A 26,038-nucleotide genomic window follows, 5' to 3' on the forward strand; every position below is an offset into this window, starting at 1 on the left:
TCAAAGAATTACAAGAAGTTTAGTCTAGAGGGAGAAACATGTTGAGGAATGAGGTTAGAGAATGGCCCCTCTGCCTTTCTTGCTCTCTTCACGCTCCCTGGATGACTTCATTCAAGCCTATAACCTCAACTACTACTTTTGAGCTTAGGACTCCCAGATCTCTTTCTCCAGACCAGATCTTTTCCTGAGTTTCAGATCCATTTTGATTTGCTTTCTGGGTATTGCCACAGGCATTGCAAACTCAATATGATCAAAATCCAAATCAATGTTGTCTCCAGCAAATCTGTTCTGTTCTTCCTGTATTTCTGATTTTAGTAAATGGAACAGTTTATTACACGGTTATCCAAACAGAAATTCAGATGTCAGCTTAAACTTTTTTTTCTTACTACCACCATGCAATCAGTCTGAAACCTCTAGATTCTACCTTCTAGAAACATTTTTAATCTATCAGTATTGCTATAGCTCAGTAATAATGATAATAATAACAACTTCTATATACCATTTCCTTACGTGCCAGGCACTGGTCTAAGTAATTTATGAATGTTAACTCATTTCATCCCCAGGTCATTATTATTTCCATTTTGTAGGTAAAAAACAGGCATAAAGAAGTTGAAGTAATTGATCTAAAGTCCCTGAGTGGTGGAGCTGTGACTCAACCCTAGAGTCTGGTTATTGGGTCTATGCTCTTAACCATTTCTTTGTTCCATTTGGTGCCTTGTTGCTTCCTTTCTGAGTGATTGCAATAACTCTTCAATTGGTCTTTCTGTCTTAGTCTTACCTCTCTCCAAGTTTTCTTTTCTGATATTTACCATCAGGGTGACCTTCTTGAAAAACTAATCTGATCACAGTAAGCCTTTGTTTAAAAAGTACCATAGCATCTCGGATAAACTCCTTTTACTGTCTGTTCTCTGTCTGCTGCTCCTCTGTCATTCCTTAGTATTTGTCTATCAAACACTTGCACAAGGGCTATACGGAAGGTTTCCCAAATGAACGACTTTATCCATGAAGAGATTTGGTTTTGAAATACAGTTTCCCTTTGCCCGCATACTTCTCCAATGATTAATTCTTACTATCTTTTAAGACTTGTTTCAACTATCTCTTCTTTGAGAAGCCTTTTTTCTAGTCTGTTCTAGCCCCCAGCCATTCTAATTTAGATGACCTTCCTGCATGTTCCCACAGAATTTTTGTATAGCATGCCTTAAGTTACTGACTTACCTTCTGACACTTGCCAGGCTATCACCTTTTCGGATTCTGGAACTTAACATAAGGCCTGGCACATAGTAGGTATTCATTGAATGTATATTTGAATAAATAAATTATGAAAATCTTTGTTTGCCAAGGTGATCATAAGCTTCATACACAAGAGTGGGATCTTTTGATTACTTGGCTTTTACCACAAACCCTGAAGAGTCTTTGAGGCTGAAGATGCTGTTTTTCAGGCATTTTGCATGTTTGTCATCCAAGTACATGTGTCCTGGTGTGCCAGCAGTGATGAGCACCTTACTGGCCAACATCAATGCCTACTATGCCCACACAACTGCCTCCACCAATGTCTCTGCATCTGATCGTTTTGCAGCCTCCAACTTTGGGGTGAGTGTGATATTAAGACATGTTACCTGATTGTTATCAATTAACAAGTGTTTGATTGTTCAATTGGTACTGCTGATATGCCTAAAAATTCAAATATATAGTGCCACCTAGATAGTGAACTTGTTTCCTTATGGGTATTTAGTCTATGCCAGTAGACTCTCCTCAGATATGGATAAATGAGAAAAGGTGGAATAGCACCATGGTGGTTTGGTAGGGGCACGACGTGGGCTGAGGGAGAACTTTCTGGGCCAAAAGCTTGGTTGAGTCACCATGTTCCTCAGCCCTGCAGGTTCACAAAGGAACCTTCTTATTATTCAGTCTCTCTCTGACAGATTCGTACCACTTAAGTTCATATGGTCTGACATCTAAGCAAGAATACCAGTACATACCTGAACTTAACCCTTTCTTAGTGTCTGGACTGTTTTCCTGATCCAGGGTATACCCTTTCCTGTTGTTAAAGTATTTGAGAAGTTGAATCATTGCTCGTAATGTCACCTGATGTAAGTTCAATATAAGCTGGATGGAATATTTCTGATCCACCACAAAGACTACTCTTAGAGATAATATTACTGATACTCCCAAATCAGTATCTCTGATCTCTGAGTGCTTTTCCTTGGTAGTAATCACTTTTTTGATGTTGATAGTCTTTCTGTAGAGGAATTAGTGTCATTGATTAAGCCAGTCAAATATCTGCTCCTTTCTGTCTCTTGACAGTATATTTACTTAATATCTAATGTTATAATATTATCAATATGTGAGTTCTAGGACCACTGTATGAATAGCCTACAGGAACGTTATTCTGTATTTAATTATACTTTTATAAAAATAAACTATCAAATAGTATTCGTTATTTATTTTGATATTTAAAATGCGTAAACTAAGGGAAATGATGTGGAATGTGGTTCCACCTTCCAAATATATCACTGATCACCTTCCAAATGTATCACTATTTCTCTCTCCCCTTGTCACTGCCAGGCAGTGGCTGTTTCACTGTTAAGAGCTATCCTGAGATAAGTTAGGACACCACAGACTCAGGAATAAGTTGGAGACTGTGTCTAGAGTTTCCTGAGATGAGTTAGAGTCCCAGCGGGATGGAGATGGACTGGTCATCTCCTCTTGATTTGTATTAAGCGCTGTTTCCAGTCCCAGAAACGTATCTCCTTTTGTCAGTGTGGGAAGAGTCCCCAGTCTGAATGCTAAGAGATGGAACAAGAACGACCTATCCCATTTCTCTGCGTGGTTTGTAGTTCTCTTTGGCAAATATGAGACCCGATGTGTCCCCAACTCAGTGTTTTCTCCTCACCTCGAGATGGTGCTGTTTTTGCTACAGTCTGAGGGCTCATGAACTGATCTTTTTTCTTCTCCATTATTTGTTTACCACCCTCAGAAAGAGAGATTTGTGAAACTCCTGGACCAGCTGCACAACTCACTGAGGATTGACCTCTCTACCTACAGGGTGAGTGAAGACATGGCTGTGGGGTAGGACGAGGATAATATCAAGATCAGTCTAGAGAGACTATGGGCCAATCACAACTATAAAAATTGAAGGCAAGGAAAATTAGTCCTTTTCATCACATCTGAGTACGGCCAACATCACTGACACCTGTGGGTCCTCCAACTCCAGGGACCATGCAGTGTTTAAACAGTAGCAGGTGTGGTTGCTCTTTATAGATAGTTGGCTTTCTAACCCCACACATGTCACTCTACCAAACTCTCTGATGATATTCCCATCAGGGAGTCTCCTAAGGATAATCTCTTCCAGAAATGCCCTTTAAAACATAGATAGTTATGTTTTCTTATTGTGTCTTGCCAGATTCTCCTCATTTTCCAGGCAAGGTGTGCGAATCTGGCTAAGGGAAGAGAGAGTAGCTTGGCTTGGGCAAGTAATTTGTAGCAGATATGTCCATTTCTAGAATGGAGGGAGGACAGAGATATACCAGGAAGCTGAGTGTCTAGATCAGGACAGGGAAATGGGCAGTTTTTTTGTTCTTCATAAGTTAAGCCTTAGAATGACTTCATTACTTGCTTTAAAGTGTTGTGAATTTCCAGAACAGGCAATATACCCACATTAAAAAGTAAGTATAAAACAACCTCAAAGTCAAGAAGTGCAGTTTTAATTATCTGCACCTTCAGTGCCCTCCATTTGCACGAATAATGGAGAGTTGACTGTATATCTTGTATTTGGCATATAAGTAGCCCTTTGAAGGTTTAAAAAAAGCAACCCTTAAAATGGAGAGTGGTGCAGCATCTTCCTTAAGCTCTCTTTGGCAGCTTCTCCCTAAAACTCATGCCAAAAGGAAAGAAAGATCCTAAGGTGGAAAGAGCCTAAGGAACTCACTCCAAAAGCAGTTCTGCTCAGAGCTTTGCCATCTGCTGGCTCCAGAATGGTAGAGTAACCAAGATCCACTGTACAGAAAGTATATGTCCTGGATCCCAGTCTTTTTTGTAGTGTGGCTCCACTTATATTCCATGATATACAGTTAGATTGTAACTTCTGAAGAACTCATTGTTTGGGTGTAAGACTCTTCACCCAAGAAAAAAGTGTGTGTGTGTGTGTGTGAATGTCTGTATGTTTATTTGTGCAAATACTCACACGTTGCATGGGAAGTAGGGTTTAGGGTAGGACGTGTTGCTTTCTGGGCCTGGGGTTATTAACACCTGCTTTTGGCAAGGGCCTGAGTCCATGGAAAAGAGAGAGAGAGATGTAGTCTTACAGCATTTTTGTTCTGCTTCACTAGGAGAGATCCCTATGGGTGGTCCTTAGGAAGCTTCTGATCCCTTGCTTTTCGCAGGGAAGGCTTTCATATTCTTCTGTTCCTCTCTTACATTTTCTTGATTCGCAACAGAATAATTTCCCTGCTGGGAGCCCTGAGCGACTTCAGGACTTAAAGTCCACAGTGGATTTGCTGACCAGCATTACTTTCTTCCGAATGAAGGTAAGAGATGAATTTGGGCTGGGTGGTGCTAGGCTGGGGACCTGGCCTCAGGACATGGAAGCTAAGACTCATTGAGTATATAGTCTAAGGCTATAAGATCCATCACCTCTAAACTTATATTTCCATACATCTGTTCCTGAGTTACTTCCAAGAAGATCATAGATCATGAAAGATGGACTAGGTAGTTCTCTCCGTCAGCTATGCTGACAATTTCATCTCAGCGCAAGTTTGGGGGCACTTCTAGGAAGAAATCTCACTCAGGTCAGCAGGACCCTGGACCCATATTTTTTTAATTAATTGGCAGGTTCAAGAACTTCAGAGCCCTCCAAGAGCCAGCCAGGTAGTAAAAGATTGTGTGAAGGCCTGTTTGAACTCAACATATGAGTATATCTTCAACAACTGCCATGACTTGTACAGTCGCCAGTACCAGCTGGTAAGAGGATCGGACTCAGGTGGGGCCAGCTATCAGTGGTTCTTGAAGCCTCAGCTTTCTTTCCTATGATTGTGGTGGAAAGGAGCTCAGGAAAAGTCCTTGATGTTCTCGGGAGTGAGTGGGTTGTGGAGTGGGGCCCATCTAGATCATGTGAGACATTTGTAGATGGATAGGAACCATTGGATAAGATGTTACATAACTGAGTTGAACAGAAACAGCAACAATAAATTTTACTTTGGTATTGAAGAAAAGGACCTAAATTTGAACTCAGTTCAGGGAGTGAGTAGGTGAATTCTTAGTCCTTTCTAGAGTCTGCTTTCCCCCTGAGGTTAATTTTATTCTGACTCACGTAAACACCTCTGTGTTCCAGGCTCCCTTCCCCTGAGATCTGAGCTACTGGAGCCTTTGTTTAGCTTGCCGCACTCAAGGCTTCGCCATCCATCTACAGATTCTCTCTGTTGGGGAAAGAAACTGTTTTTAGCTTTTATCTTTCAGTTATGCAGGAGTCTGTCTGAATACTTGGTCTCTATTCCCTAGGTCTTCCCTAGTGGCTCAGTTGGTAAAGAGTCTGCCTGCAATCAGGGAGACCCAGGTTCAGTCCCTGACTCAGGAAGATCCCCTGGAGAAGGAAATGACAACCCACTCTACTATTCTTGGACAGAAGAGCCTTTTGGCTTCAGTCCGTGGGATCACAAAGAGGAATCTGACCTAGTTTTAGATAAATCTAGACTTTGAAAGAGGCCTTATAAACCATTCAAGGACTTTCTTTAGCTTTTCTATTTTGCTGTTGTTTTATTTTTAACTTTCTTTCACTCTTACTTTCTCATTATTTGTACTGAAGTAAACCCTCAGTGAAAGTGAAAGTCACTCAGTCGTATCTGACTCTTTCTGACCCCATATATAGAGTCCATGGAATTCCCCAGGCCAGAATACTGGGGTGGGTAGTGTTTTCCTTCTCCAGGGGATCTTCCCAACCCAGAGATCGAGCCCAGGTCTCTCATGTTGCAGGTGGATTCTTTACCAGCTGAGCCACAAGGGAAGCCCAAGAACTCTGGAGTGGGTAGGCAATCCCTTCTCCAGCAGATCTTCCTGACCCAGGAGTTGAACTGGGGTCTCCTGCATTGCAGGTGGATTCTCTACCTACTGAGCTCTCAGGAAAGCCTGAAGTAAACCCTTGGTGTCGTTCATTTCCCTCTACTGACCTTCAGTCCTTGATTCATTCATCTATCTGTTCTTTGAACAAGGTCAAGTGCTAGGGATATAATCTGCATCTCACTCACATTTATCTCTTCTCTTTTTGATAAAAGCCATTCTAACAGATATGAGGTGATATCTCATTGATTTGCATTTCCCTACTGATTCAGTTCTGCTTTTGAACTGTGTTGTTGGAGAAGGCTCTTGAGAGTCCCTTGGACTACAACCAGTCCATCCTGAAGGAGATCAGCCCTGGGATTTCTTTGGAAGGAATGATGCTAAAGCTGAAACTCCAGTACTTTGGCCACCTCATGCAAAGAGTTGACTCATTGGAAAAGACTTTGATGCTGGGAGGGATTGGGGGCAGGAAGAGAAGGGACGACTGAGGATGAGATGGCTGGATGACATCACTGACTCAATGGACGTGAGTCTGAGTGAACTCTGGGATTTGGTGATGGACAGGGAGGCCTGGTGTGCTGTGATTCATGGGGTTGCAAAGAGAGAGTCGGATATGACTGAGCAACTGAACTGAACTGAACTGATTAATGAACTGACCGGATGCCATGATCTTAGTTTTCTGATTCAGTTCAGTTCAGTCGCTCAGTCTTGTCTGCCTCTTTGCAACGCCATGGACTGCAGCACGCAAGGCTTCCCTGTCCATCACCAACTCCCAGAGCTTCCTCAAACTTCTGTCCATTGAGTGGGTGATGCCATCCAACCATCTCATCCTCTGTTGTCCCCTTCTCCTCCCTCCCTCAATCTTTCCCAGCTTCAAGGTCTTTTCCAATGAGTCAGTTCTTTGCATCAGGTAGCCAAAGTATTGGAGTTTCAGCTTCAGAATCAGTCCTTCTAATGAACATTCAGGACTGATTTCCTTTAGGATGGACTGGTTGGATCTCCTTGAAGTCCAAGGGGCTCTCAAGAGCCTTCTCCAACAACACAGTTCAAAAATATCAATTCTTCGGTGCTCAGCTTTCTTTATAGTCCAACTCTCACATCCATACATGACTACTGGAAAAACCATAGCCTTGACTAGACAGACCTTTATTGGCAAAGTAATGTCTCTGCTTTTTAATATGCTGCCTAGGTTGGTCATAACTTTTCTTCCAAGGAGCAAGTGTCTTTTAATTTCATGGCTGCAGTCACTACCTGCAGTGATTTTGGAGCCCCCCAAAATAAAGTCTGTCACCGTTTCCATTGTTTCCCCATCGATTTGCCATGAAGTGATGGGACCAGATGCCGTGATCTTAGTTTTCTGAATGTTGAGTTTTAAGCCAACTTTTTCACTCTCCTCTTTCATTTTCATCAAGAGGCTCTTTAGTTCTTACTCGCTTTCTGCCATAAGGGTGGTGTCATCTGCATACCTGAGGTTATTGATATTTCTCCAGGCAATCTTGATTCCAGCTTGTGCTTCATCCAGTCCAGGATTTCTCATGATGTACTCTGCATATAAGTTAAATAAGCAGGGTGATAATACACAGCCTTGACGTACTCCTTTCACGATTTGGAACCAGTGTATTGTTCCATGTCCAGTTCTAACTGTTGCTTCTTGACCTGCATACAGATTTCTCAGGAGGCAGGTCAGGTGGTCTGGTATTCCCATCTGTTGAAGAATTTTCCTCAGTTTGTTGTGATCTACACAGTCAAAGGCTTTGCATAGTCAATAAAGCAGAAGTAGATGTTTTTCTGGAACTTTCTTGCTTTTTCCATGATCCACCGGATTATAGCAATTTGATCTCTGGTTCCTCTGCCTTTTCTAAAACCAGCTTGAACATCTGGAATTTCATGGTTCACGTATTGTTGAAGCCTGGCATGGAGAATTTTGAGCATTACTTTGTTAGCATGTGAGATGAGTGCCATTGTGCAGTAGTTTGAGCATTCTTTGGCATTGCCTTTCTTTGGGATTGGAATGAAAACTGACCTTTTCCAGTCCTGTGGCCACTGCTGAGTTTTCCAAATTTACTGGCATATTGAGTGCAGCACTTTCACAGCATCATCTTTTAGGATTTGAAATAGCTCAACTGGAATGCTATCACCTCCACTAGCTTTGTTCATAATGATTCTTCCTAAGGCCCACTTGACTTCACATTCCAGGATGTCTGGCTCTAGGTGAGTGATCACACCACCATGATTACCTGGGTCATGAAGATCTTTCTGTATAGTTCTTCTGTGTATCCTTGCCACCTCTTTTTAATATCTTCTGCTTCTGTTAGGTCCATACCATTTCTGTCTTTTATTGTGCCCATCTTTGCATGAAATGTTCCCTTGGTATCTCTAATTTTCTTCAAGAGATCTCTAGTCTTTCCCATTCTGTTGTTTTCCTCCATTTGTTTGTGTTTATCACTGAGGGAGGCTGTCTTACCTCTCCTTGCTATTCTTTGGAACTCTGCATTCTCTTTCCTTTTCTCCTTTGCCTTTTGCTTCTCTTCTTTTCACAGCTATTTGTAAGGCCTCTTCAGACAACCATTTTGCCTTTTTGCATTTCTTTTTCCTGGGGATGGTCTTGATCGCTGCCTCCTATACAATGTCATCAACCTCCATCCATAGTTCTTCAAGCACTCTATCAGATCGAATCCCTTGAATCTATGTATCACTTCCACTGTATAATCATAAATTATTTGATTGAGGTCATACCTGAATGGTCTAGTGGATTTCCCTACTTTCTTCAATTTCGGTCTGAATTTGGCAATGAGGAGTTCATCATTTGAGCCACAGTCCACTCCTAGTCTTGTTTTTCCTGACTATATAGAGCTTCTCCAGAGCTTCTCCATCTCCGATTTTGGTATTGACCGTCTGGTGATATCCATGTATAGAGTCTTCTCTTGTGTTGTTAGAAGAGGGTGTTTGCTATGACCAGTGCGTTCTCTTGGCAAAATTCTATTAGCCTTTGCCCTGCTTCATTCTGTACTCCAAGGCCAAATTTGCCTGTTACTCCAGGTATTTCTTGACATCCTACTTTTGCATTCCAGTCCCATATAATGAAAAGGACATCTTTTTTGGGTATTAGTTCTAGAAGGTCTTGTAGGTCTTCATAGAACCGTTCAACTATAGCTTCTTCAGCATTACTGGTCGGGGCATAGACTTAGATTACTGTGATATTGAATGGTTTTCCTTGGAAATGAACAGACGTCATTCTGTCATTTTTGAGATTGCATCCAAGTACTGCATTTTGGACTCTTTTGTTGACTATGATGGCTACTCCATTTCTTCTAAGGGATTCTTGCCCACAGTAGTAGATATAATGGTCATGAGTTAAATTCACCCCTTCCAGTCCATTTTAGTTCACTGATTCCTAAATTGTTGATGTTCACTCTTGCCATCTCCTGTTTGACCACTTCCAATTTGCCTTCATTCACGGACCTAACATTCTCCATTCCTATGCAGTATTGCTCTTTACAGAATCGGACTTTACTTCCATCACCAATCACATCCACATCCCTAATGATTGGTGATTTGAAAACCTCTCCATGTACTTGTTGGGCATTTGTGTATTTCCTTTGGAGAAATGTCTGTTTAAGTCTTCCCCCAGTTTTTTTGCCAGATTGGGCGTTTTTTTGTTTGTTTTGTTTTTTGCTATTGAGTTATTTGAGTTCCTTATCTATTTGGGAATTAACCCCTTATCAGATAGGTGGTTTACAAATACTTTCCACCCTCTGTAGGTTGTCTTTTCATTTTGTTGATTGTTTCTTTTGCTGTGTAGAAACCTTTTAGTTTGATATAGTCTTTTTGATTTTTTATTTTGTTGTCATATCCAAAATGACTATCAGGGAGCTTTTCCCATGTTTTTTTTTTTTCCAAGGAGCTTTATGGTTTCAGGTCTTACATTTAAGTCCTTAATCCATTTTGAGTTAGAGGACTGGAGTGGGTTGCCATTTCCTTCTCCAGGGGATCTTCCTGACCCAGGGATCAAACCCGGGTCTCGCGCATTATAGGCAGACGCTTTACCCTCTGAGCTACATGGCCTCTGCATAACGTATGGGTCTAATTTCATTCTTTTGCTTGTGGCTATCCAGTTTTCTGAACATCATTTATTGAAGAGAATATCCTTTCCCCATTGAATATTCTTGGCTTCCCAAGGCCTTTTCTTATCCAGCTAGGCAAATAACTTCCAAATGCAGTTCTTTCCCCTAATGATTTTCAGGGGGCTAAGGGAGGTTTTGCTTCCCTGAGGGCTGGGCCAGCCTGCATGCTGGAACTGTTCTGTAGCTCCTGTAGAACTTGAAGGAACTTCTCAGTGCTGAGATGTACTTATGTGTGGTGGGGCAGTGGGTAATGTTAGAGGGGGCCACCACTAGAATAAAAGAACTGCCAGTGGGGATCACAGGGAACTAGACCTATTTAGACTGACGGGGCTGTTTACTTCAACCAGGAATTCACTATGCTCTTAGCTACTTGGAGAAGAAGGAAGGGAGACAGGCATCTTTATGTCTCCTGGACTGGTCAAGCTTATTAGAGCAATGCTCTGGAGCTTGGGAGAGAAGTTCTCAGGGACAGATTCTTTCTGTTCAAGGACCTCCCAGTGGTCATCGCTCTGATAGAACGGGTGGTGGTATCTTGTGGAAGACAGGGTATGGGAAAGGAAGGGTGCCTGATTCTAAAGGAAGGGCCACAGCGTGGGGAAGGGGGAGAGGAAGACTCCATATTCTTCTCTGACTCTCTCTATCTATCACCATCTTCTTGGGAATAAGAATCAGGAGCTGCCTCCAGAAGAACAGGGGCCCAGCATTAGGAACCTGGATTTCTGGCCCAAACTCATCACACTCATTGTGTCAATCATAGAGGAAGATAAGAATTCCTACACCCTCGTTCTGAACCAGTAAGTATCACCTCACTTGGCCTTTCTGTTTGGTGGTTGGTTTGTCCACCTGTCTAACAGCCTCTTTCTTTCCTGTCTCTGTGTGTTCACAGTGCCACCTCTTCCTCCTGTTCGTCCGTCTGTCCCTCTGTCCCTTGTATCTGTCTGGGTAACTGTTTCTGGAGACAGGTGTGGAAACATAATGAGGGGCCCCGCCCAGACTGAGCCAGCCTCCCTGGAGAGAGACCTCTGGGAGTGGCTGCCCTAGGAGTCCCTGGGGATCCAGAGGCCAGGCGTGTATGTGTCCGTCTGCTGTGAATAAAGAGGGCCTTCTGATGCCCAACTTCTTGCTCCTTCTGCTCTAGCTTATTTAGCCTGGGCTTGTCTTTCAGCCCTTCTCCTCTTGGCCAGAGTTCCCTGCCTTCTAGGCATCATCTCCCCTAGGGCCACCTTGCCTGAGGGGATCCTCTGCCCCAATGTGTCCCTCTGCCTACCACTGGCCCTGGGTCCTTATTCTACAGTTGGAGCCTAGCCCTGTTTCCTAGGCTTCTCCTCTCTTCAATCTGACCTCAGAATGAATTAATCAAATCAAAGAATTAATCAAATCAAATGCCTCTGCCTTCTTCTCTGACTGTGTCTCCTTCCATCATCCAGGTTTCCCCAGGAGTTGAATGTGGGAAAAGTCAGCGCAGAAGTGATGTGGCAACTCTTTGCCCAAGACATGAAATATGCACTGGAGGGTAAGGGTGTGCCCATGGCAGTGGGCTGCAAACCCCTAGCCAAAGCACCTGTTTGCCATCCCTTTCGTCTCCCAGACAACTACACGTTCTAGGTGAATAGTGTAGTAGGAAACTAGAGAGATTCTAGGCATAGTGGGTGATAGGCCTCAGGAGACCTTGGGTAGGCAAAGCTTCAGCCAAAGGAGTAATGGAAATTGCTGTGTGGATGTAGGTTCCTCCTTCCAGCTCCAGAGCAGGTACCTATTTCACACTTTCCCAGCCCAGAGATCAACTCTTCCCATGCTGGGTGTTCTCAAGTGGCCCACTCCCTAGAGAATGGCCTTATGACACTTGCCTTTACAGTTTTACAGAGTCATGGAACTTTAAATACATAGATAAGGTTATTTTCTCACACCATAGACTGCTTGGCCTGACTTTCTTTGAAAGTTGTTCTAGATTGGCATGACAAACCCAGAAAGATGCTTCTCTCCTCACTACTTCCATGGAACCAGTTATTACTCATCTTGTTCATTCTGCTGTTCTGCTCATCCCGCACTTTGGCCCACAAAGATGCCACTCCCTATCAGACCTTCCTGGGTCAGACCTTCCTGTTTCCACTCATCTGCGCTCGCTCATTCAGTTGCATTTCCTGTTGCTGTATGTTATGTTAGTCATCTCCTCAGTCTGTTAAAGTGGACCTAGATGGAGGGGAGCAGTCCGGAGCAAGGACAGACCAGAGTCTGCCTGTGTTATTTGGGTAGGGTGGTAGGAAATGGGTAACCCTCTCAGACTTTTAAACTTTTGAGGTTTAGGAGCAGTAACTTTGGAGGTTGAAAGAAACCTTGCAGATCTGTGCTTAGTTTGAGACAGTCACGTCCTGTCCGTGCACACTCTGTAATTCTTCCCCAGAGCAGGCTGCCTCCTGTCCGCGCTGGGTCATGCCTGGGGCTGTAGCCCATGCCTTAGCCGGTCAGGCCTCTGACTTGGTCACCTGTCCCTTTCCCCCAGGCAGCACGTGGTGAGTGCAACAAGGAGTGTTGCCCCAGTTCTTAAAGAACTCCAGCTGTAGTGAATTTGGGGCGTGGGGCAGGGTGGCAGGGGCGGGGGGCAGGGTGGCGGGGGCGGGAAGACAAGTACCTGTGAAAAATGTATGGATTCCACAAGAGGAATAGTGTAAGGTTGGACAGAGGTTTTTCAAACAGAGGAATTAAGTAAAAAGGGGAAACGGCAAGAGGAGGGTGGAGGTGGGGGCAGGAGAGGGGCGTGCAGGGCTAGAACTCCAGGACTTCTACTTGCTGCCTGCCAAGTCAGCTCTGCTTTTATCAATTTTATATGAGGCTTTAAATGAAATTTCTTTCAAAAGGGGAATTCTGCTGATGTTTAAAAGAAACATAAAAGAGTTGAAAACTGCTTTAAAGAAAGAACTCATGTTGACCTGGTTTCAAATCTCAGTTTTACCACTTACTCCACAGTGTGTTCTAGACTGAGCTACTTAATTCTTGTGAGCTCCCATTTTTATTCATCTATAAAATGGGAGTGATGATGGCATCTATTTCATTGAGCTAATGAAGCAGCTGAGATGTATGTGACATACTTAGAATACTGCCTGACATTTATTAAAGGCTCATGAGCAGAGATGCAGTGTTAACACAATAGCATTTTTATAAGATTTTACCTCAGTGGAAAATGGGGGCAGGCAGAACAGGGAGAGACTGGAAGCTGGGTACAGACAATGTGATAGTTTATGGCAGGGGGTTAGGCTCGAATTATAGCAGAGAACTTAGAGGAAGAATGGGCGTGGATAGACGTTGGAAGGAAGCTGTGACAGGGCTTGGTGATTGTCAGGATGGCGAAGGGCAAGAGAAAGGGAGGGGTTTGGAGACCTGGTTGATAAAAGGATAGTGTTGACTGCTGCTGTTAGAATGCTACCATTCACTCAGCCTTTTTAAAGTCAACTTTATTGAGATATAATATGCATAAAATAAAATAACACTCTAAGTACAATTTGGTGAGTTTAGACAAATAAGTACACCTGTGTAACTACTGTCCCAGTTATGATACAGAACAGAAAGTTTCTTCAGGAAATCCACACCCTGTTCACCAAGCATATTGAGTACATTCTTTGTGCCACATACTGTGCTAGTTGTTGGAACCCCAATGAGATACATGAGGCATAGTCCTAGCTGGTGAGAAGCTCAGATCAGTCTAGATAACAAACCTATAAATTGGCAGTTACAATTCAAACTTAAGTGCTACCAAGGGAATAGGCATTGGGTGCTGAGAATCATATAACCCAGACCTGGAAAGAGCACCTGTGAGGGCTTTCTCTAGGAGGTGATATACTGACTGACACCTGAAGGATGATAGAACTTAGCTGGTGGGGAGGGAAGGCATTCGTGACAGGAAAGGGAGAGACAGATGTTTTAGGCAGAGGTTACAGTATGTTCAGAGACTTGGGTTCTAGAGAGAGCTGGCATGCTTCGGGAACTGGATACAGTAATTCAGTGTGATTAACACTTTAGCTTGTAGGGGAAGAGATGCGTGAGAGGTGAAGACAGAGAAGCAGGATAAAGCGAGATCATACAGGAAGTTTTAAGCCATATTTAGGATTTTGGACTCTATCCTGAGGCAGTTGAGAGCCATTGAACAGCAACCCAGGTTAAACAAGGGATTAACATGACCACATTTTTAATATAGAAAAGCCACTTACTCTGGCTACCATATAGAGAATAGGTTGGAGGAGGACCAGATTGGAGACTATTATAGTAATACAGGTTGGAGATGGTGGTAATGAGACCTAGACAGGTACAAGTGTGACTATAAAGAAATGGATAAATTTCAGAGAAGTTTTAGAGATGAAATTAACAGGGATTGGTGAGTTAAATGGATATGAATAGATAGGAAGAAGGAAGACTTGAAGATGATGCTCAGTACTAAACAAGAGGTGAAGATGTTAAGATAGCAAAGATGGTGACTGGAGTTAAACCCAGGCAAAGTGAGATGTTCCATCAAAGACTTGAACAGACATTACCAGAACCAGAGAGAGATCTGGAGGAGATGTCAGCAGTCTGGTAGCTGAAATCACGAGGCTGAAAGAACTCTCCAGGGAGAAAGATGAATGGAGGGAGGAACATGGAAGTCAGGGGCAGGAGAAGGTTTAGATACTCAATTGCCCCTTTTTAACAGATGAACCATCCTCTAACACCCCTGGCCCCCAACAACAGCCTCAAGTAACTGCTGGAGCATGACTCCATGAGACTTGTTAGAATAAAGTGTGGCCAGTGTTTCATCCAGAGAAGGCAATGGCAATCCACTCCAGTACTCTCGCCTGGAAAATCCCATGGGCGGAGGAACCTGGTAGGCTGCAGTCTATGGGGTCGCACAGAGTGGGACACAGCTAAAGCGACTTAGCAGCAGCAGCAGCAGCAGCAATGTTTCATCATTCATCCTGTTAGGTTTTGTACCATAGAAGTTAATTAGAAATTAGGGATTGAGGCCAGAGTACGGATTATGGATTGACAGAGAAAGTGAGAATTCTCTGCAAACGCAGTAGCTTGAAGGTCCCTAGAAGAAAAGAATCAGGTAGCTCTGAAGGGATAGAGCAGCACTGCCCCTTCTCCCAGTGGGTTGTTGACCAGAAAGGAGAGAGGGCCCTCCTGGTGGTTCCTGTTTATGTTTCTAGGTTCTTGGCCTGGTTTAAGGACAGCAGGGTGGGAGAGAAGGGGGAGGCCCTGGGAGGGTCTCTTTGGTGTCCCTGACTTTTTCACTTTCTGTGTTGCTCATTGGCGTCTCTGCTCTGTCACAAGCCTCCACTGTCATTCGTATACGAAAAGTCCTCTTTCTGGGTGGTAAGCACTTTTGGTTGTTGTCCCTATACCTCTAGTCTTACTCCTTTTTCCTCTTCTCTGGCTCACTGCTTCATAGAAGAGTCTGCAAATGCAACCTCGGGTTGAGGCGGTGCTGCCTTCAGTGCCGGGAGATGACATTCCTGGGACAAAGGAGCCTTTTGAGGCTGAATCCCAGTCTCCCATTTCCTCCTTGGGTGTCTGCTGTACTGATTGACAAGGGCAGACTGGCTGTTCTATCTTGACATGGAGGAGCATCACCCGTGGCAACTCGGAGTTGAGCAGTAGTGTTCCCGAGGACAACGACCTTCCCCTCCCTGTCACTCAGTACTCTCCCCATTTTGCTTGCTTTCACCATTATGTTATATGTAGGCACACAGTTGGCTTTTATTATTCAAACAAAATTAATGCTTCATCTCTAAAGGGGGTAGGTGAAGGAAACCTGTGGGTGTGGCCAGTGCTCTAGACTCTCTGGGCAAGCTGTTGGTGATCTTTATCCTAGATTTTCCAGAAGCCTCTGCAGACTTGGCTGTATAACCTTTCACATAAGCATCCCATTTCCTGTAGCAGGATGGCTCTTTCATCTGGCTGTGTTTCCACGGTTTCCACACTGACTGATTTCATACTTCTCCGAGAGTTCATTTTCCAGTGTTTCAGCTCTGCTCTGGCACCGTCCAGTTTACCTCAGGATTCTGTTACGCTGTGGCTGCTCAACTGCTCTTCCTGTTAGCTTGGGCCCACTTTGGTTTTCCCTGTCTCTATGTGGCTGTCAGTAACCCATGTATGTCATGTATGACTGCTCATCTCTGCATTTAAGTCCATCTGAGGAAATGGCTCAGCTACTAGGATTAGTAAAGCCCTGGAAGATAAAGCGTAAAGTAAAGTGTCATCCCTCTCATGTCCTGGGCCGTTTCCCCAGGTCAGCCTTAGCGCCCGTATCCTTTTCTCCCCTTCTTCACCAGTGGCCGGTATCTCGCTAGTACTTCCAAAAGCCAGCACAGGAAGACTGTGGGCCTTATCTGGGTGTCTGACTTAGCCTCTAAAGGAAGATTTGGGTCAGGCTTTTAGCAGAATACTCACTGCTAGGGGGAGGTGGCTGTGGGGAGGTGCTGGGAAGTCACCCTTCTTCTAAGACATCTGATAGCGCCACCCAACTGGATCTGCCTTGGGAAAGCTCAGGAAGCATGGCCTGCACTGCTGGTACCTGACCCCGCCTCTCTCCCCCCAACCAGAGCATGAGAAAGACAGGCTGTGTAAGAGTGCTGACTACATGAACCTGCACTTCAAGGTGAAGTGGCTCCACAATGAATACGTGCGGGATCTGCCTGCCCTCCAGGGCCAGGTGCCCGAATACCCAGCGTGAGTCATCATGTGGGGGGCTGCAGAAGGAAGGGGGGCTCAGGGGCTGGGCACTGCCAGTATCCTTGCTCTCAGGCACATGGCAGCTGCCAACCACTAGCTCCAACCCCTCCATCTTCCTGCCTGGCTGCAGATGGTTTGAGCAGTTTGTCCTGCAGTGGCTGGACGAGAATGAGGATGTGTCTTTGGAATTCCTGCGTGGGGCCTTGGAACGAGATAAGAAGGATGGGGTAAGTCAGGGGCTTGAACTTCACAGGTGTCTAGCCGGGTCTCCCAGCAATTAGCTGTCAGCAGGAGTTCCTGGGCTGTAGCCGGGATGGCCGTCCCTGCCTGGTGGAGTCCATACGGAGGGCTGTCCAGAGCCATGGAGCCACCCTTCCTGTGCAGAGAGCCCTTCAGAGCCTTACAGACTTGGGACGAGGTAGCAGCTGCAGATGATGACCCTGTGTGTGGCCTTCCTTAGTTCCAGCAGACATCAGAGCACGCACTCTTCTCTTGCTCTGTGGTGGATGTCTTCACACAGCTCAATCAGAGCTTTGAGATCATCCGGAAATTGGAATGCCCAGACCCCAACATCCTTGCCCACTACATGAGGAGATTTGCTAAGGTACCATGACCCTCCTACCCTTTTCCCCTTACTCCATGACACTCACAGCCTATCTACAGACATGAGATCAACCCCTCTTTGTGATGGCCTTTGGGTACAGCCTGGCATCACCCCATGCTCCTTTACTTGAGTCTGGGGCAGATAGGTGGGTTTGTTTCAGTAAGGTAGAGAGGGAGATTGGTCCCCTACTTTGAGATTCCTCTTTATGTACATGTTGTTACTGTTCTGGGAGAAGTGTGACCCCAGGTACGATCCTCATGGGGAAAGCTAAGGGTCCCCTCTCCTTCTTCTTCCCCTTTCTTCTCAGACCATCGGGAAGGTGCTCATGGAATATGCAGACATCTTATCAAAGAACTTCCCAGCTTACTGCACAAAGGAGAAAATGGTGAGGGCCAGGCTTTTTGCTTTTGAAACTGTCCTCAGAGCTGAGGAGGATGGGGTGATGCTCCTGACTTGTGACTCCCAGCAGGGCTGTGCTTGAGATTATGCCACAAAATAACAAGAACCTGATAAGGAGTTCTTTTGAGCCTCCATTTGGTAATTTATCCTCTACTGAGCTAGAGACCCTTTGCTTAGGCTTTTTTTTTTTTTTAATACATTCAGAGAGTTATAAAGGGTAATCCCATGAATACCTGGGGCCCCCCTATTCAGGGTTAAAGCAGAAACATTTGCTTCTAGTCTTCCTTTAAGGAGAGCTGTCAGCATTGCTTCCAGATCTCAGTGCTTAGGGAGAGACAGGTATAACATGTGCTGTAAATTCCCTGTGGTTTTTGGAGTCATGTGATAGAGGCAGGGGCCCTAGATTGAGTTCTGTGCTGAATGGAGCTAAGACTTAACACTTCTGTCTGTCCCCACAGCCTTGCATCCTGATGAACAACATGCAGCAGCTGAGGGTGCAGCTGGAGAAGATGTTTGAGGCCATGGGAGGCAAGGAGGTAGGTCTGAGGTTCAGGGTTGCTGCATTCTTCCTTTGTTCTCGAGCTCCTCAGCCATAGAACTCTGCCCTCTCCTGACTGGGTCTAGACCTGAAGTTTAGCTTGGGATTTGGACTGGTTTTAGCTGAGAGATTTGAGTAGGCATTGGGGTAGAGGCCCTAGGAGGGAGGGGTCGGGGCACAGGAGGGGAGAAAAGCCTAAGAGAACCAGCTTAGCCAAGCCTGCCTCCTGTGGATACAGCTGGACCCTGAAACTGCAGACAGTCTGAAGGAGCTTCAGGTGAAACTGAATACAGTTTTGGATGAGCTCAGCATGGTGTTTGGAAACAGGTCAGTGGCCCCAGAACACACAGCCCTCAGAGCCAGGTGTGGTGCCTGGCCAGTCCCGGAGCCCCTGCCCCACTGGCCTCCGCCCAGCGCACCTTTGTGCATCTTCCCCTCTTCCTACCGGCCTGCCCTGTCGGGGCTGCACCACGTGTGCGCTTGGGTGGGACCGAGCAGCTGGAGCTGCTTAGAGCCCGTGTGTGTGGGGGTCGAGGAGGGCTGCACTGTGGGCACATGTGTAGTTTCCAGGTGCGGATTGACGAGTGCGTGCGACAAATGGCTGACATCCTGAGCCAGGTGCGGGGCCCAGGGAACGCGTCCCCCAACACAAGGGCCTCGGTGACTCAGGATGCAGACAGTGTGCTCCGGCCTCTCATGGACTTCCTGGACGGCAAGTGAGTATAGCACCCAGCACTGTCCTGTAGGGACGAAGCAGGTAGAGGCAATCAGAGGAGCTGCTCAGGGAGGGGGCCTCTCGAGCACTCACCCCATCCTGACCTGTGGCCTGGCCCTGCAGCCTCACACTTTTTGCCACTGTGTGTGAGAAGACGGTCCTGAAGCGGGTACTGAAGGAGCTCTGGCGGGTGGTAATGAACACAATGGAAAGGATGATTGTTCTGCCTCCACTTACTGACCAGACGGTAAGGACAGCTCCTTTCCACTTCCCCCTGCTGTGTCTCCCTTACCCAGTTCTCTGCTTCCTGATGGAGTTTGCAGTTCTCTGCTCTGAATGATTCTCTCTCTGCCTAGGGCACCCAGCTGATCTTCACTGCTGCCAAGGAGCTGAGCCAACTTTCCAAACTCAAGGTACTCTGGATACGTGGGGTCCTTTTGCAGCCAGATGGGAGGGGCAGGGTTGCCTGGGAGAGGGGAAATCCGAGCTCTGAAGACTGAAGAGGAGGAGAAGGAGAGGGGCATGCAGCTGTGGGCTGACAAGTGGGGGACTTTCATGACGGCCACAAGCTGTCCTGACGTTGTTGCTTTCTCTGGGGCTCCAGGACCACATGGTGCGAGAGGAAACACGGAATCTGACTCCAAAGCAGTGTGCTGTCCTTGACCTCGCCCTGGACACCATCAAGGTGGAGGACCCCCTCCTCCATACTGCCTTCCTACCCTACCCTCTTGGTCCTGGCATTCTGCTTGGCCAGATTAGGGGTCCCTCAGGCTGTTGCCACCCCGCATCCAGGAGAGAGTGGGTTTTGTGTCTGTATCTTTCTCTGTTACGTCCACATTCCTCTTGGGAGCAACCAAAATGGTACCTCCTGTGTGGCCTCAGATGAATCACCAAAGACCTGGAACATTTATTCTTGGCTTCTGAGGACACATCAGTTCACTTAGTAACTTCGTTGTCATTCTGGAATATTTCCCACTGGGAATTAATCTTCCAGATCCAATATCCCAGATCGGGCTAACCTCTTCATTTATGTTTAAAATCATTTGGGTTTCAAAGGGTTTTTTTTCCCCTACAATGCATTCATTTATTCAACCAGACAACATGTGTTTAGGCACTATACACTAGGAAGGATGCAGAGAGAATCAGATATGGTTCCTGCATCAGGATACTCTGGTATAATTTGGTGATAACCAAACTATCACCTGGTATAAGGTGGTAATAAGGCAGGTACACATGGGCTGTGATTCAGGGCACTGGGGACAGAGGTAGGTCATAGGTATAAAGTGCTCTAAGGGTTCCCAAGAGTAAAGCACCACTTCTGACTGAAAAGCTTCTGCCTGAAAAGCTTCTGTCCCGTATCTGTGCCTGTCCATATAGATTCATCCATCAGACATCACATCCAGAAGTATGGCTATCCGTTACCACTCCTGCTAGATACTCACATAAGACTCTGCACCTGAGAGACTGTGACCCTGGCTCTGTGTGGCATTCCTGATCTTGTTTATTGAATGACTCCCGGTCCTCTTCTGGCATCTTTGCTGGCCTGTGCTTGGATGTCCTTTCTCTGAGGATATTGTTGGGGAGCTGCCTCTCTGAAGGGGGATGACGCAGTAGCAGTTATTCTTGTCTTTCAGCAATACTTTCATGCCGGAGGCAACGGGCTGAAGAAAACCTTCCTGGAGAAGAGCCCAGATCTGCAGTCCCTGCGCTATGCCCTATCTCTGTACACACAGACCACAGACACCCTCATCAAGACCTTTGTGCGCTCACAGACTGCCCAAGGTAAGGCCCAAGGGTTTTGGGTCCCCACTCTCCTCCCTGCTATGTCTCTGCCCCTAGGGAGTCAGTCTCCTGTAGCCCTCAGGGAGGCTCCAGGTACTTCTTCAGAAAGCCCTTCACATACAGACATCAGGATTTTCTTGATGGACCCCAGTACTTACCCCTACCTACCCCAGACTCATACCAGATAGGAATCCCAGAGATCTGGGAGATGTGCCTGAGCTTTCATTTCCCAACATCATCCGGCCAGTGCATGTATGTTGACCTCAAGCAGGATACCCTGTTTGATAGGGAAAATGTGTGAGGAAGCCTTGAGAATGAGTGGTTAAGATACTCACGAAGTCTTATAGCTTTGGGAGCCAAAGATTTCCCAGATTCTCCAGTGTGAATGAGAAGAAGACTAAGAGGGGTGATCTGTGGGAGGACTTGAAAGGAGGGTACGGATCACAGGGCTGTACAGACCTGAGGTTCCAGCCTCATGTATGATGCTAGTGCACGGGGCACCGAGGCAGCTGGTTCCCTCCCAACGATTTTCAGTTCTCAGAACCCCTCCCTGTCTCCAGGCAGGCCCATCCATAACAAAACACATCTGCACAAACACGGCTCAGACTGAAATTTAGACCCTGATCCTGAGGAGGTCCTCCTGGGAAGGACCTTCAAGGTGCAATCATTAATTGCTCCTTCCAGGGAAACCTAGGCATGCTGCCTGGAGGAGTGAACCTGGCAGGGGCCTGGGGGTGGGAAGGCTTAAGCCTTACTGAGCTGTGAACTGACCCAGATTGGAAGAGGGTGGGAATCTGAGCAGTTAGGATGGGGTTGATGGAAGGTGAAAAAATGCAGGGGAACCTGCAATACTGTTTCATTTTCCACGTGTGTTCTTATTTCAAGCCCAGAGTGAGAAGAAAGAGCAAAAGGAGTAATGAGCCTTGCTCAGCAAGATAGGGGGATCTTTCACAGAGATGAGTATGTGTAAAGGTCCATAACATCAGCGAGGCTAGGAGTTAATCTAAAAGGTTTTTCAGAGACACTGAGCTTTGAGCTAGATATAAAGATGAGGCGAGGCTGGACTGGGCACATAGGAAGTAAGACCAGGCAAGAGCGGTGACCACAGGGAGTCTGCAGTTGTGTGTGTGTGTTCTACCCACTGCTTTGTCATTTAGAGCCTAGGAAATTAGAGCCTACAGCTTTCTCTATTGTGTCCTGCCGGTCTCAGAAACTTGCTGTATTTTCTACTGCCTCTGTCTGTGATTTCATTGATGTGCAAACTGTTAAGTATAATTTGGAGCATTCACTGGCCCCAGTTCTTAGACTCCTCTCTGCACTCTGCTCCACCTCTGTGCTCCCTCAGAATATGTGTAGAGCTGCTCTGAATGCCTGTGAACTTCTTAGACTCTAACTGATTCTTCTTTCTCTGTCCTACTGCTGCTACCTCTTGACTTGCCTGTCCTCACTCAGTGCATGATGGGAAAGGTATTAGGTTTACTGCTAATGAGGACATTCAGCCGGAAAAGGGTATGTTATACACTGTGCAGATGTGAATCTAATACGGGCTAACACTGTCCCCTGTGAACTAAAATGAGCTGCTTCAGGTGGGGCTGAGGGAACCAGATGTCAAAGGTCAGAAGTTCTAGCCCAAGTCTCAGAGATAGGCAGTGTATTTGTACAGTCCGAGATGGGGTTAACAATAGTTGTCTTCAGAATTCCCCCACCTCTCCATCTGAGGACAAAAAAAATTTTATCTGGGGTGCAGGGTACTGGGGTTTTCCCAAAATAAAGTGAAGCCTCTACTGAGGGGAGCCTGCAGATTGGCCAGGGGGCACTGGAGAGCTGTGTGTGGAGAGGTCCAGGTTTGAGTAGGAAGAAGTCACTGTGTGCAGGGCAGCCCATAGGTGGGAAGGTGCTGCTTTGGGCTAGATGGGATCCGCATTGTTCTGCTGAGAAACCATGGGGTGGACACAATTCTCAGACTAAAATATAGGATGGCAGCACTGTTCTTTCCCAACATCTTTCAATGAAAAATTCTTTAGCCCAGGAGATAAGAGAAGTTTGGAGAACCTGAGAGATTCCAGTTGTAGTTTTGGAAGAAATTTCACCAAAAATGTTGTCACCCTGACTTGTATTTTTATACACAGCCTCATTCTTCATCCCCTTTCTTTTCCTTTCCCTGTGGCTCACATCCCCATAGCTTCTGTGGGTGACTGCTTCTTGCTTTAGGGTGTAGGATAGTAGCCTCCCAGCTCTTGGTTTTACCTGGAGTAACTGGGCCTAAAGTCTTCAAGTTCTCCAATAGGGAACCATCTGTCCCTCTGCCCGCCAGGGTCCGGTGTGGATGATCCTGTGGGAGAAGTCTCTATTCAGGTGGACTTGTTTACACATCCTGGAACTGGGGAGCACAAGGTCACAGTGAAAGGTGAGTGGCATGGATGCACAGGCTTGAGACCTTTTCTTGCCCAGTGGCCCTATCAGTCAAAGGCACTGCTTATCCCAGTCCTTCAGCTTAGCCCTCCTCCAAGGGGAATCCCACCTGGGGGCTCAAGAACTGGGAATGCGTGATGGGTTGCCTCACAGGTTTCCATGTTTGTGTAGTGGTGGCTGCCAATGACCTCAAGTGGCAGACGGCAGGTATGTTCCGGCCCTTTGTTGAAGTCACCATGGTTGGCCCTCACCAAAGTGATAAAAAGAGGAAGTTCACAACCAAGTCAAAAAGTAACAACTGGGCTCCCAAGTACAACGAGACGTTTCACTTGTAAGTTATGGTTGGGGGATCTAAAGGACTTTGGGATGGGGGTGATCTGTGGAGTAAGAATTAAGAGAGGAGAGAAGGGATGGGCTGGATGGTGTCTGGAGTGAATTCATTTGAGGACGCCCTCATCTCTGGTCTCCTATCTTCCATCTGCCCTGTCCTCACAGCCTCCTGGGAAATGAAGAGGGGCCAGAAGCCTATGAGTTGCAGATATGTGTGAAGGATTACTGCTTTGCCCGGGAGGACCGTGTGCTGGGGCTGGCTGTGATGCCTCTGAGGGATGTGGCAGCCAAGGGCAGCTGTGCTTGCTGGTGCCCCTTGGGCCGGAAGATCCACATGGATGAGACAGGCGTGACCATTCTCCGGATTCTGTCTCAGAGGAGCAATGATGAAGTGGCCCGGGAGTTTGTGAAGCTCAAATCGGAGTCTCGTTCCATGGAAGAGGGGAGCTGAGCACCCAGGCTCCTGTGCCAACCAGAGGGCACCAGTTCCACAAGCCAGGGATAATGGGAGTTACTACATAGTCATCTTAGATCCTCAGTCAAGAGGCTGATTCATTCAGTTAGGAAAGTGTAAGGGAAAATCTGGTGATGCGAGTGTGGCTTTTCACAGAAGGGGTCCGAATCCTTGACCAGCAGGTCTGTGGTGCTAGGAGCTGGGCTATGGGGCTTACCACACAGGGAGATTTTTTCATGGAGGGGAAGACATTTCTGAGAGTGTCAGCCATTCTTGGTAGAGATCCTTCCACTCCCACACCCCTTTTCTCCCCCTCTCCATACCACACCTAATCCAGTTAGATCCATATGTACCAATCATTAGAGGAACACGTTTAGAGGGCCTGGAGCTTTTGCCTAATTAGGTAAGTAATCCGTTGAGTCTACAGGTAATTCCTGAGCCCTGTAGTCTGAACTGGAGTATGGCCAGAGCAGGAACACACAGAATAGAATGCAGACCATCCCTTGAGCAGAACCCAGCAGTGTAGAGTAGCTCAAGTGAGTACAGGGCATTGAGACTGAACAAGATACCTTTCAGCAATGAGCTATGCTAATCCCTTCCCCCAGATTAGCTCTCATGAGTAGAACCAGGTTCACATGGTGCTTCAGAGGCCTGAGCAGAATTTCTTTGGAACCCAAGCACCAGGGGCCACCTGCCCAGGAGTCTCCCTACCTCACTCCTTTAGGAAGGGGAGTGATGCTTCAGGACATGAGAGGCTCTTAAGTATACATATCTGAGAGCTAGCTGAAGAATCCAGGAGAGAGGGCTTCTTCATAGATAAGCCCTGAACAAAGCCAAAAATTGTGGAAATCAGTCTAGAAGGAGTCCTATTCAGCTATGGCCACTGCCTTCTGGTGGTCCTTCCCCTTGCAGACAGAATCCAGCTTTTGTCCTCACTCCCTTTCATTTAGGTCAGCTGCTCTCCCCCTCATAAACCATTCAACTCTACAGAAGGAACTTAGACTGTGATCCCTCCGTACAGGCTAGATTGGGGGTGGAGGGATGGGGAGCAGAGGGGGAGGGGGGCTCAACACTCCCGGGGAGTTGTGCACTTCCCAGGCCCTTGCCCACAGATGTGACATGATCCTTCAGTATCCTCATAGCAGCCTCTTGGACTTCTTGAGGACTCTGCATTAGCCATTACATGAAACAAGAAACGAAGCATCTTTGCTGTTTTAAATTGTATGTGCCATTGTCACAAGAAATTATTGACTAGTCTGTAATAAATTATCTTGTAGCAGCCTTTGGGATCTGGTAATTCCAGTAAAGTGTGGAAAGCTGTAGAAATGACTTTCTAATATAATGATAGATTTAGACCAGCGGCTCTTTCCTCCTCTCTGCAGTCACAAGCGGAGGAGCCTAACACAGCTAGGGGAAAGGGCAGATTTCTGAGAAAGGGGCCGTGGTGGGCGGCGGAAGTGAGGATGAGGGGTGTGGCGGGAGGCGGGGCTCTCTCTGGGCTCCCGGGCACCTGCGCAGAAAGGTGCGTTAAGATGGCGGCCGTTCCCTGGAGTCGACGGCTGCGGAGCGATGGTGAGAAAGAGGCACCCGAAGGTGGCGCCCGAGGAAAGGTTATCACCTTCTCCCTCCCAAGACTGAAGAAATTGTACCCCTCATATCGTACTCTGTATTTCCCAGTAGCTCTCTGTCTTTATGCTTTCTTGTAAACTGTTCTCCCAATCCTCCACATCCCCATACTGGAATATGGGTTTTCTAGATGCTTCAGAGACTTATCTGCCCAGATACCTAACAGAGGGGATCTTACCCCACAAATTCCTTCCAGAGGGTATCTGTTTGTCTAGTTAATAAAGCAGATATCCCCCAGTCAAGGTACATTCCTACTAACTCAAGGAGTTTTCTGTCCACTTTTCCCGCACTGTCCACAGAGTCT

General features: G+C 46.4%; 1 protein-coding gene across 3 annotated transcripts in view; it reads left to right on the top strand.

Annotated features, from left to right (window-relative positions):
* The window catches only part of UNC13B (unc-13 homolog B), a 219,152-nt gene extending 193,762 nt beyond the window's left edge, over positions 1-25,390 (top strand). The window contains exons 20-40 of one of the 3 annotated variants that reach the window (XM_005683831.3): positions 1,440-1,590; positions 2,978-3,046; positions 4,437-4,526; positions 4,831-4,959; positions 10,842-10,969; positions 11,603-11,688; positions 16,745-16,871; positions 17,005-17,101; positions 17,335-17,478; positions 17,786-17,863; positions 18,336-18,413; positions 18,654-18,742; positions 18,979-19,131; positions 19,254-19,377; positions 19,487-19,543; positions 19,735-19,815; positions 20,765-20,912; positions 22,365-22,421; positions 23,227-23,319; positions 23,496-23,655; positions 23,820-24,125. In XM_005683831.3, coding sequence (XP_005683888.2) covers positions 1,440-1,590; positions 2,978-3,046; positions 4,437-4,526; positions 4,831-4,959; positions 10,842-10,969; positions 11,603-11,688; positions 16,745-16,871; positions 17,005-17,101; positions 17,335-17,478; positions 17,786-17,863; positions 18,336-18,413; positions 18,654-18,742; positions 18,979-19,131; positions 19,254-19,377; positions 19,487-19,543; positions 19,735-19,815; positions 20,765-20,912; positions 22,365-22,421; positions 23,227-23,319; positions 23,496-23,655; positions 23,820-24,105 — 2,425 coding nt within the window. In that variant the 3' untranslated portion in view covers positions 24,106-24,125. Of the gene's footprint in view, positions 1-1,439; positions 1,591-2,977; positions 3,047-4,436; positions 4,527-4,830; positions 4,960-10,841; positions 10,970-11,602; positions 11,689-16,744; positions 16,872-17,004; positions 17,102-17,334; positions 17,479-17,785; positions 17,864-18,335; positions 18,414-18,653; positions 18,743-18,978; positions 19,132-19,253; positions 19,378-19,486; positions 19,544-19,734; positions 19,816-20,764; positions 20,913-22,364; positions 22,422-23,226; positions 23,320-23,495; positions 23,656-23,819 lie in introns of all 3 variants that reach the window. The other 2 variants (XM_005683832.3, XM_018052117.1) reach the window with 2 other exon arrangements.

This window comes from Capra hircus, chromosome 8 (assembly GCF_001704415.2).
Source record: "Capra hircus breed San Clemente chromosome 8, ASM170441v1, whole genome shotgun sequence".
Classification (NCBI taxonomy): Eukaryota; Metazoa; Chordata; class Mammalia; order Artiodactyla; family Bovidae; genus Capra; species Capra hircus.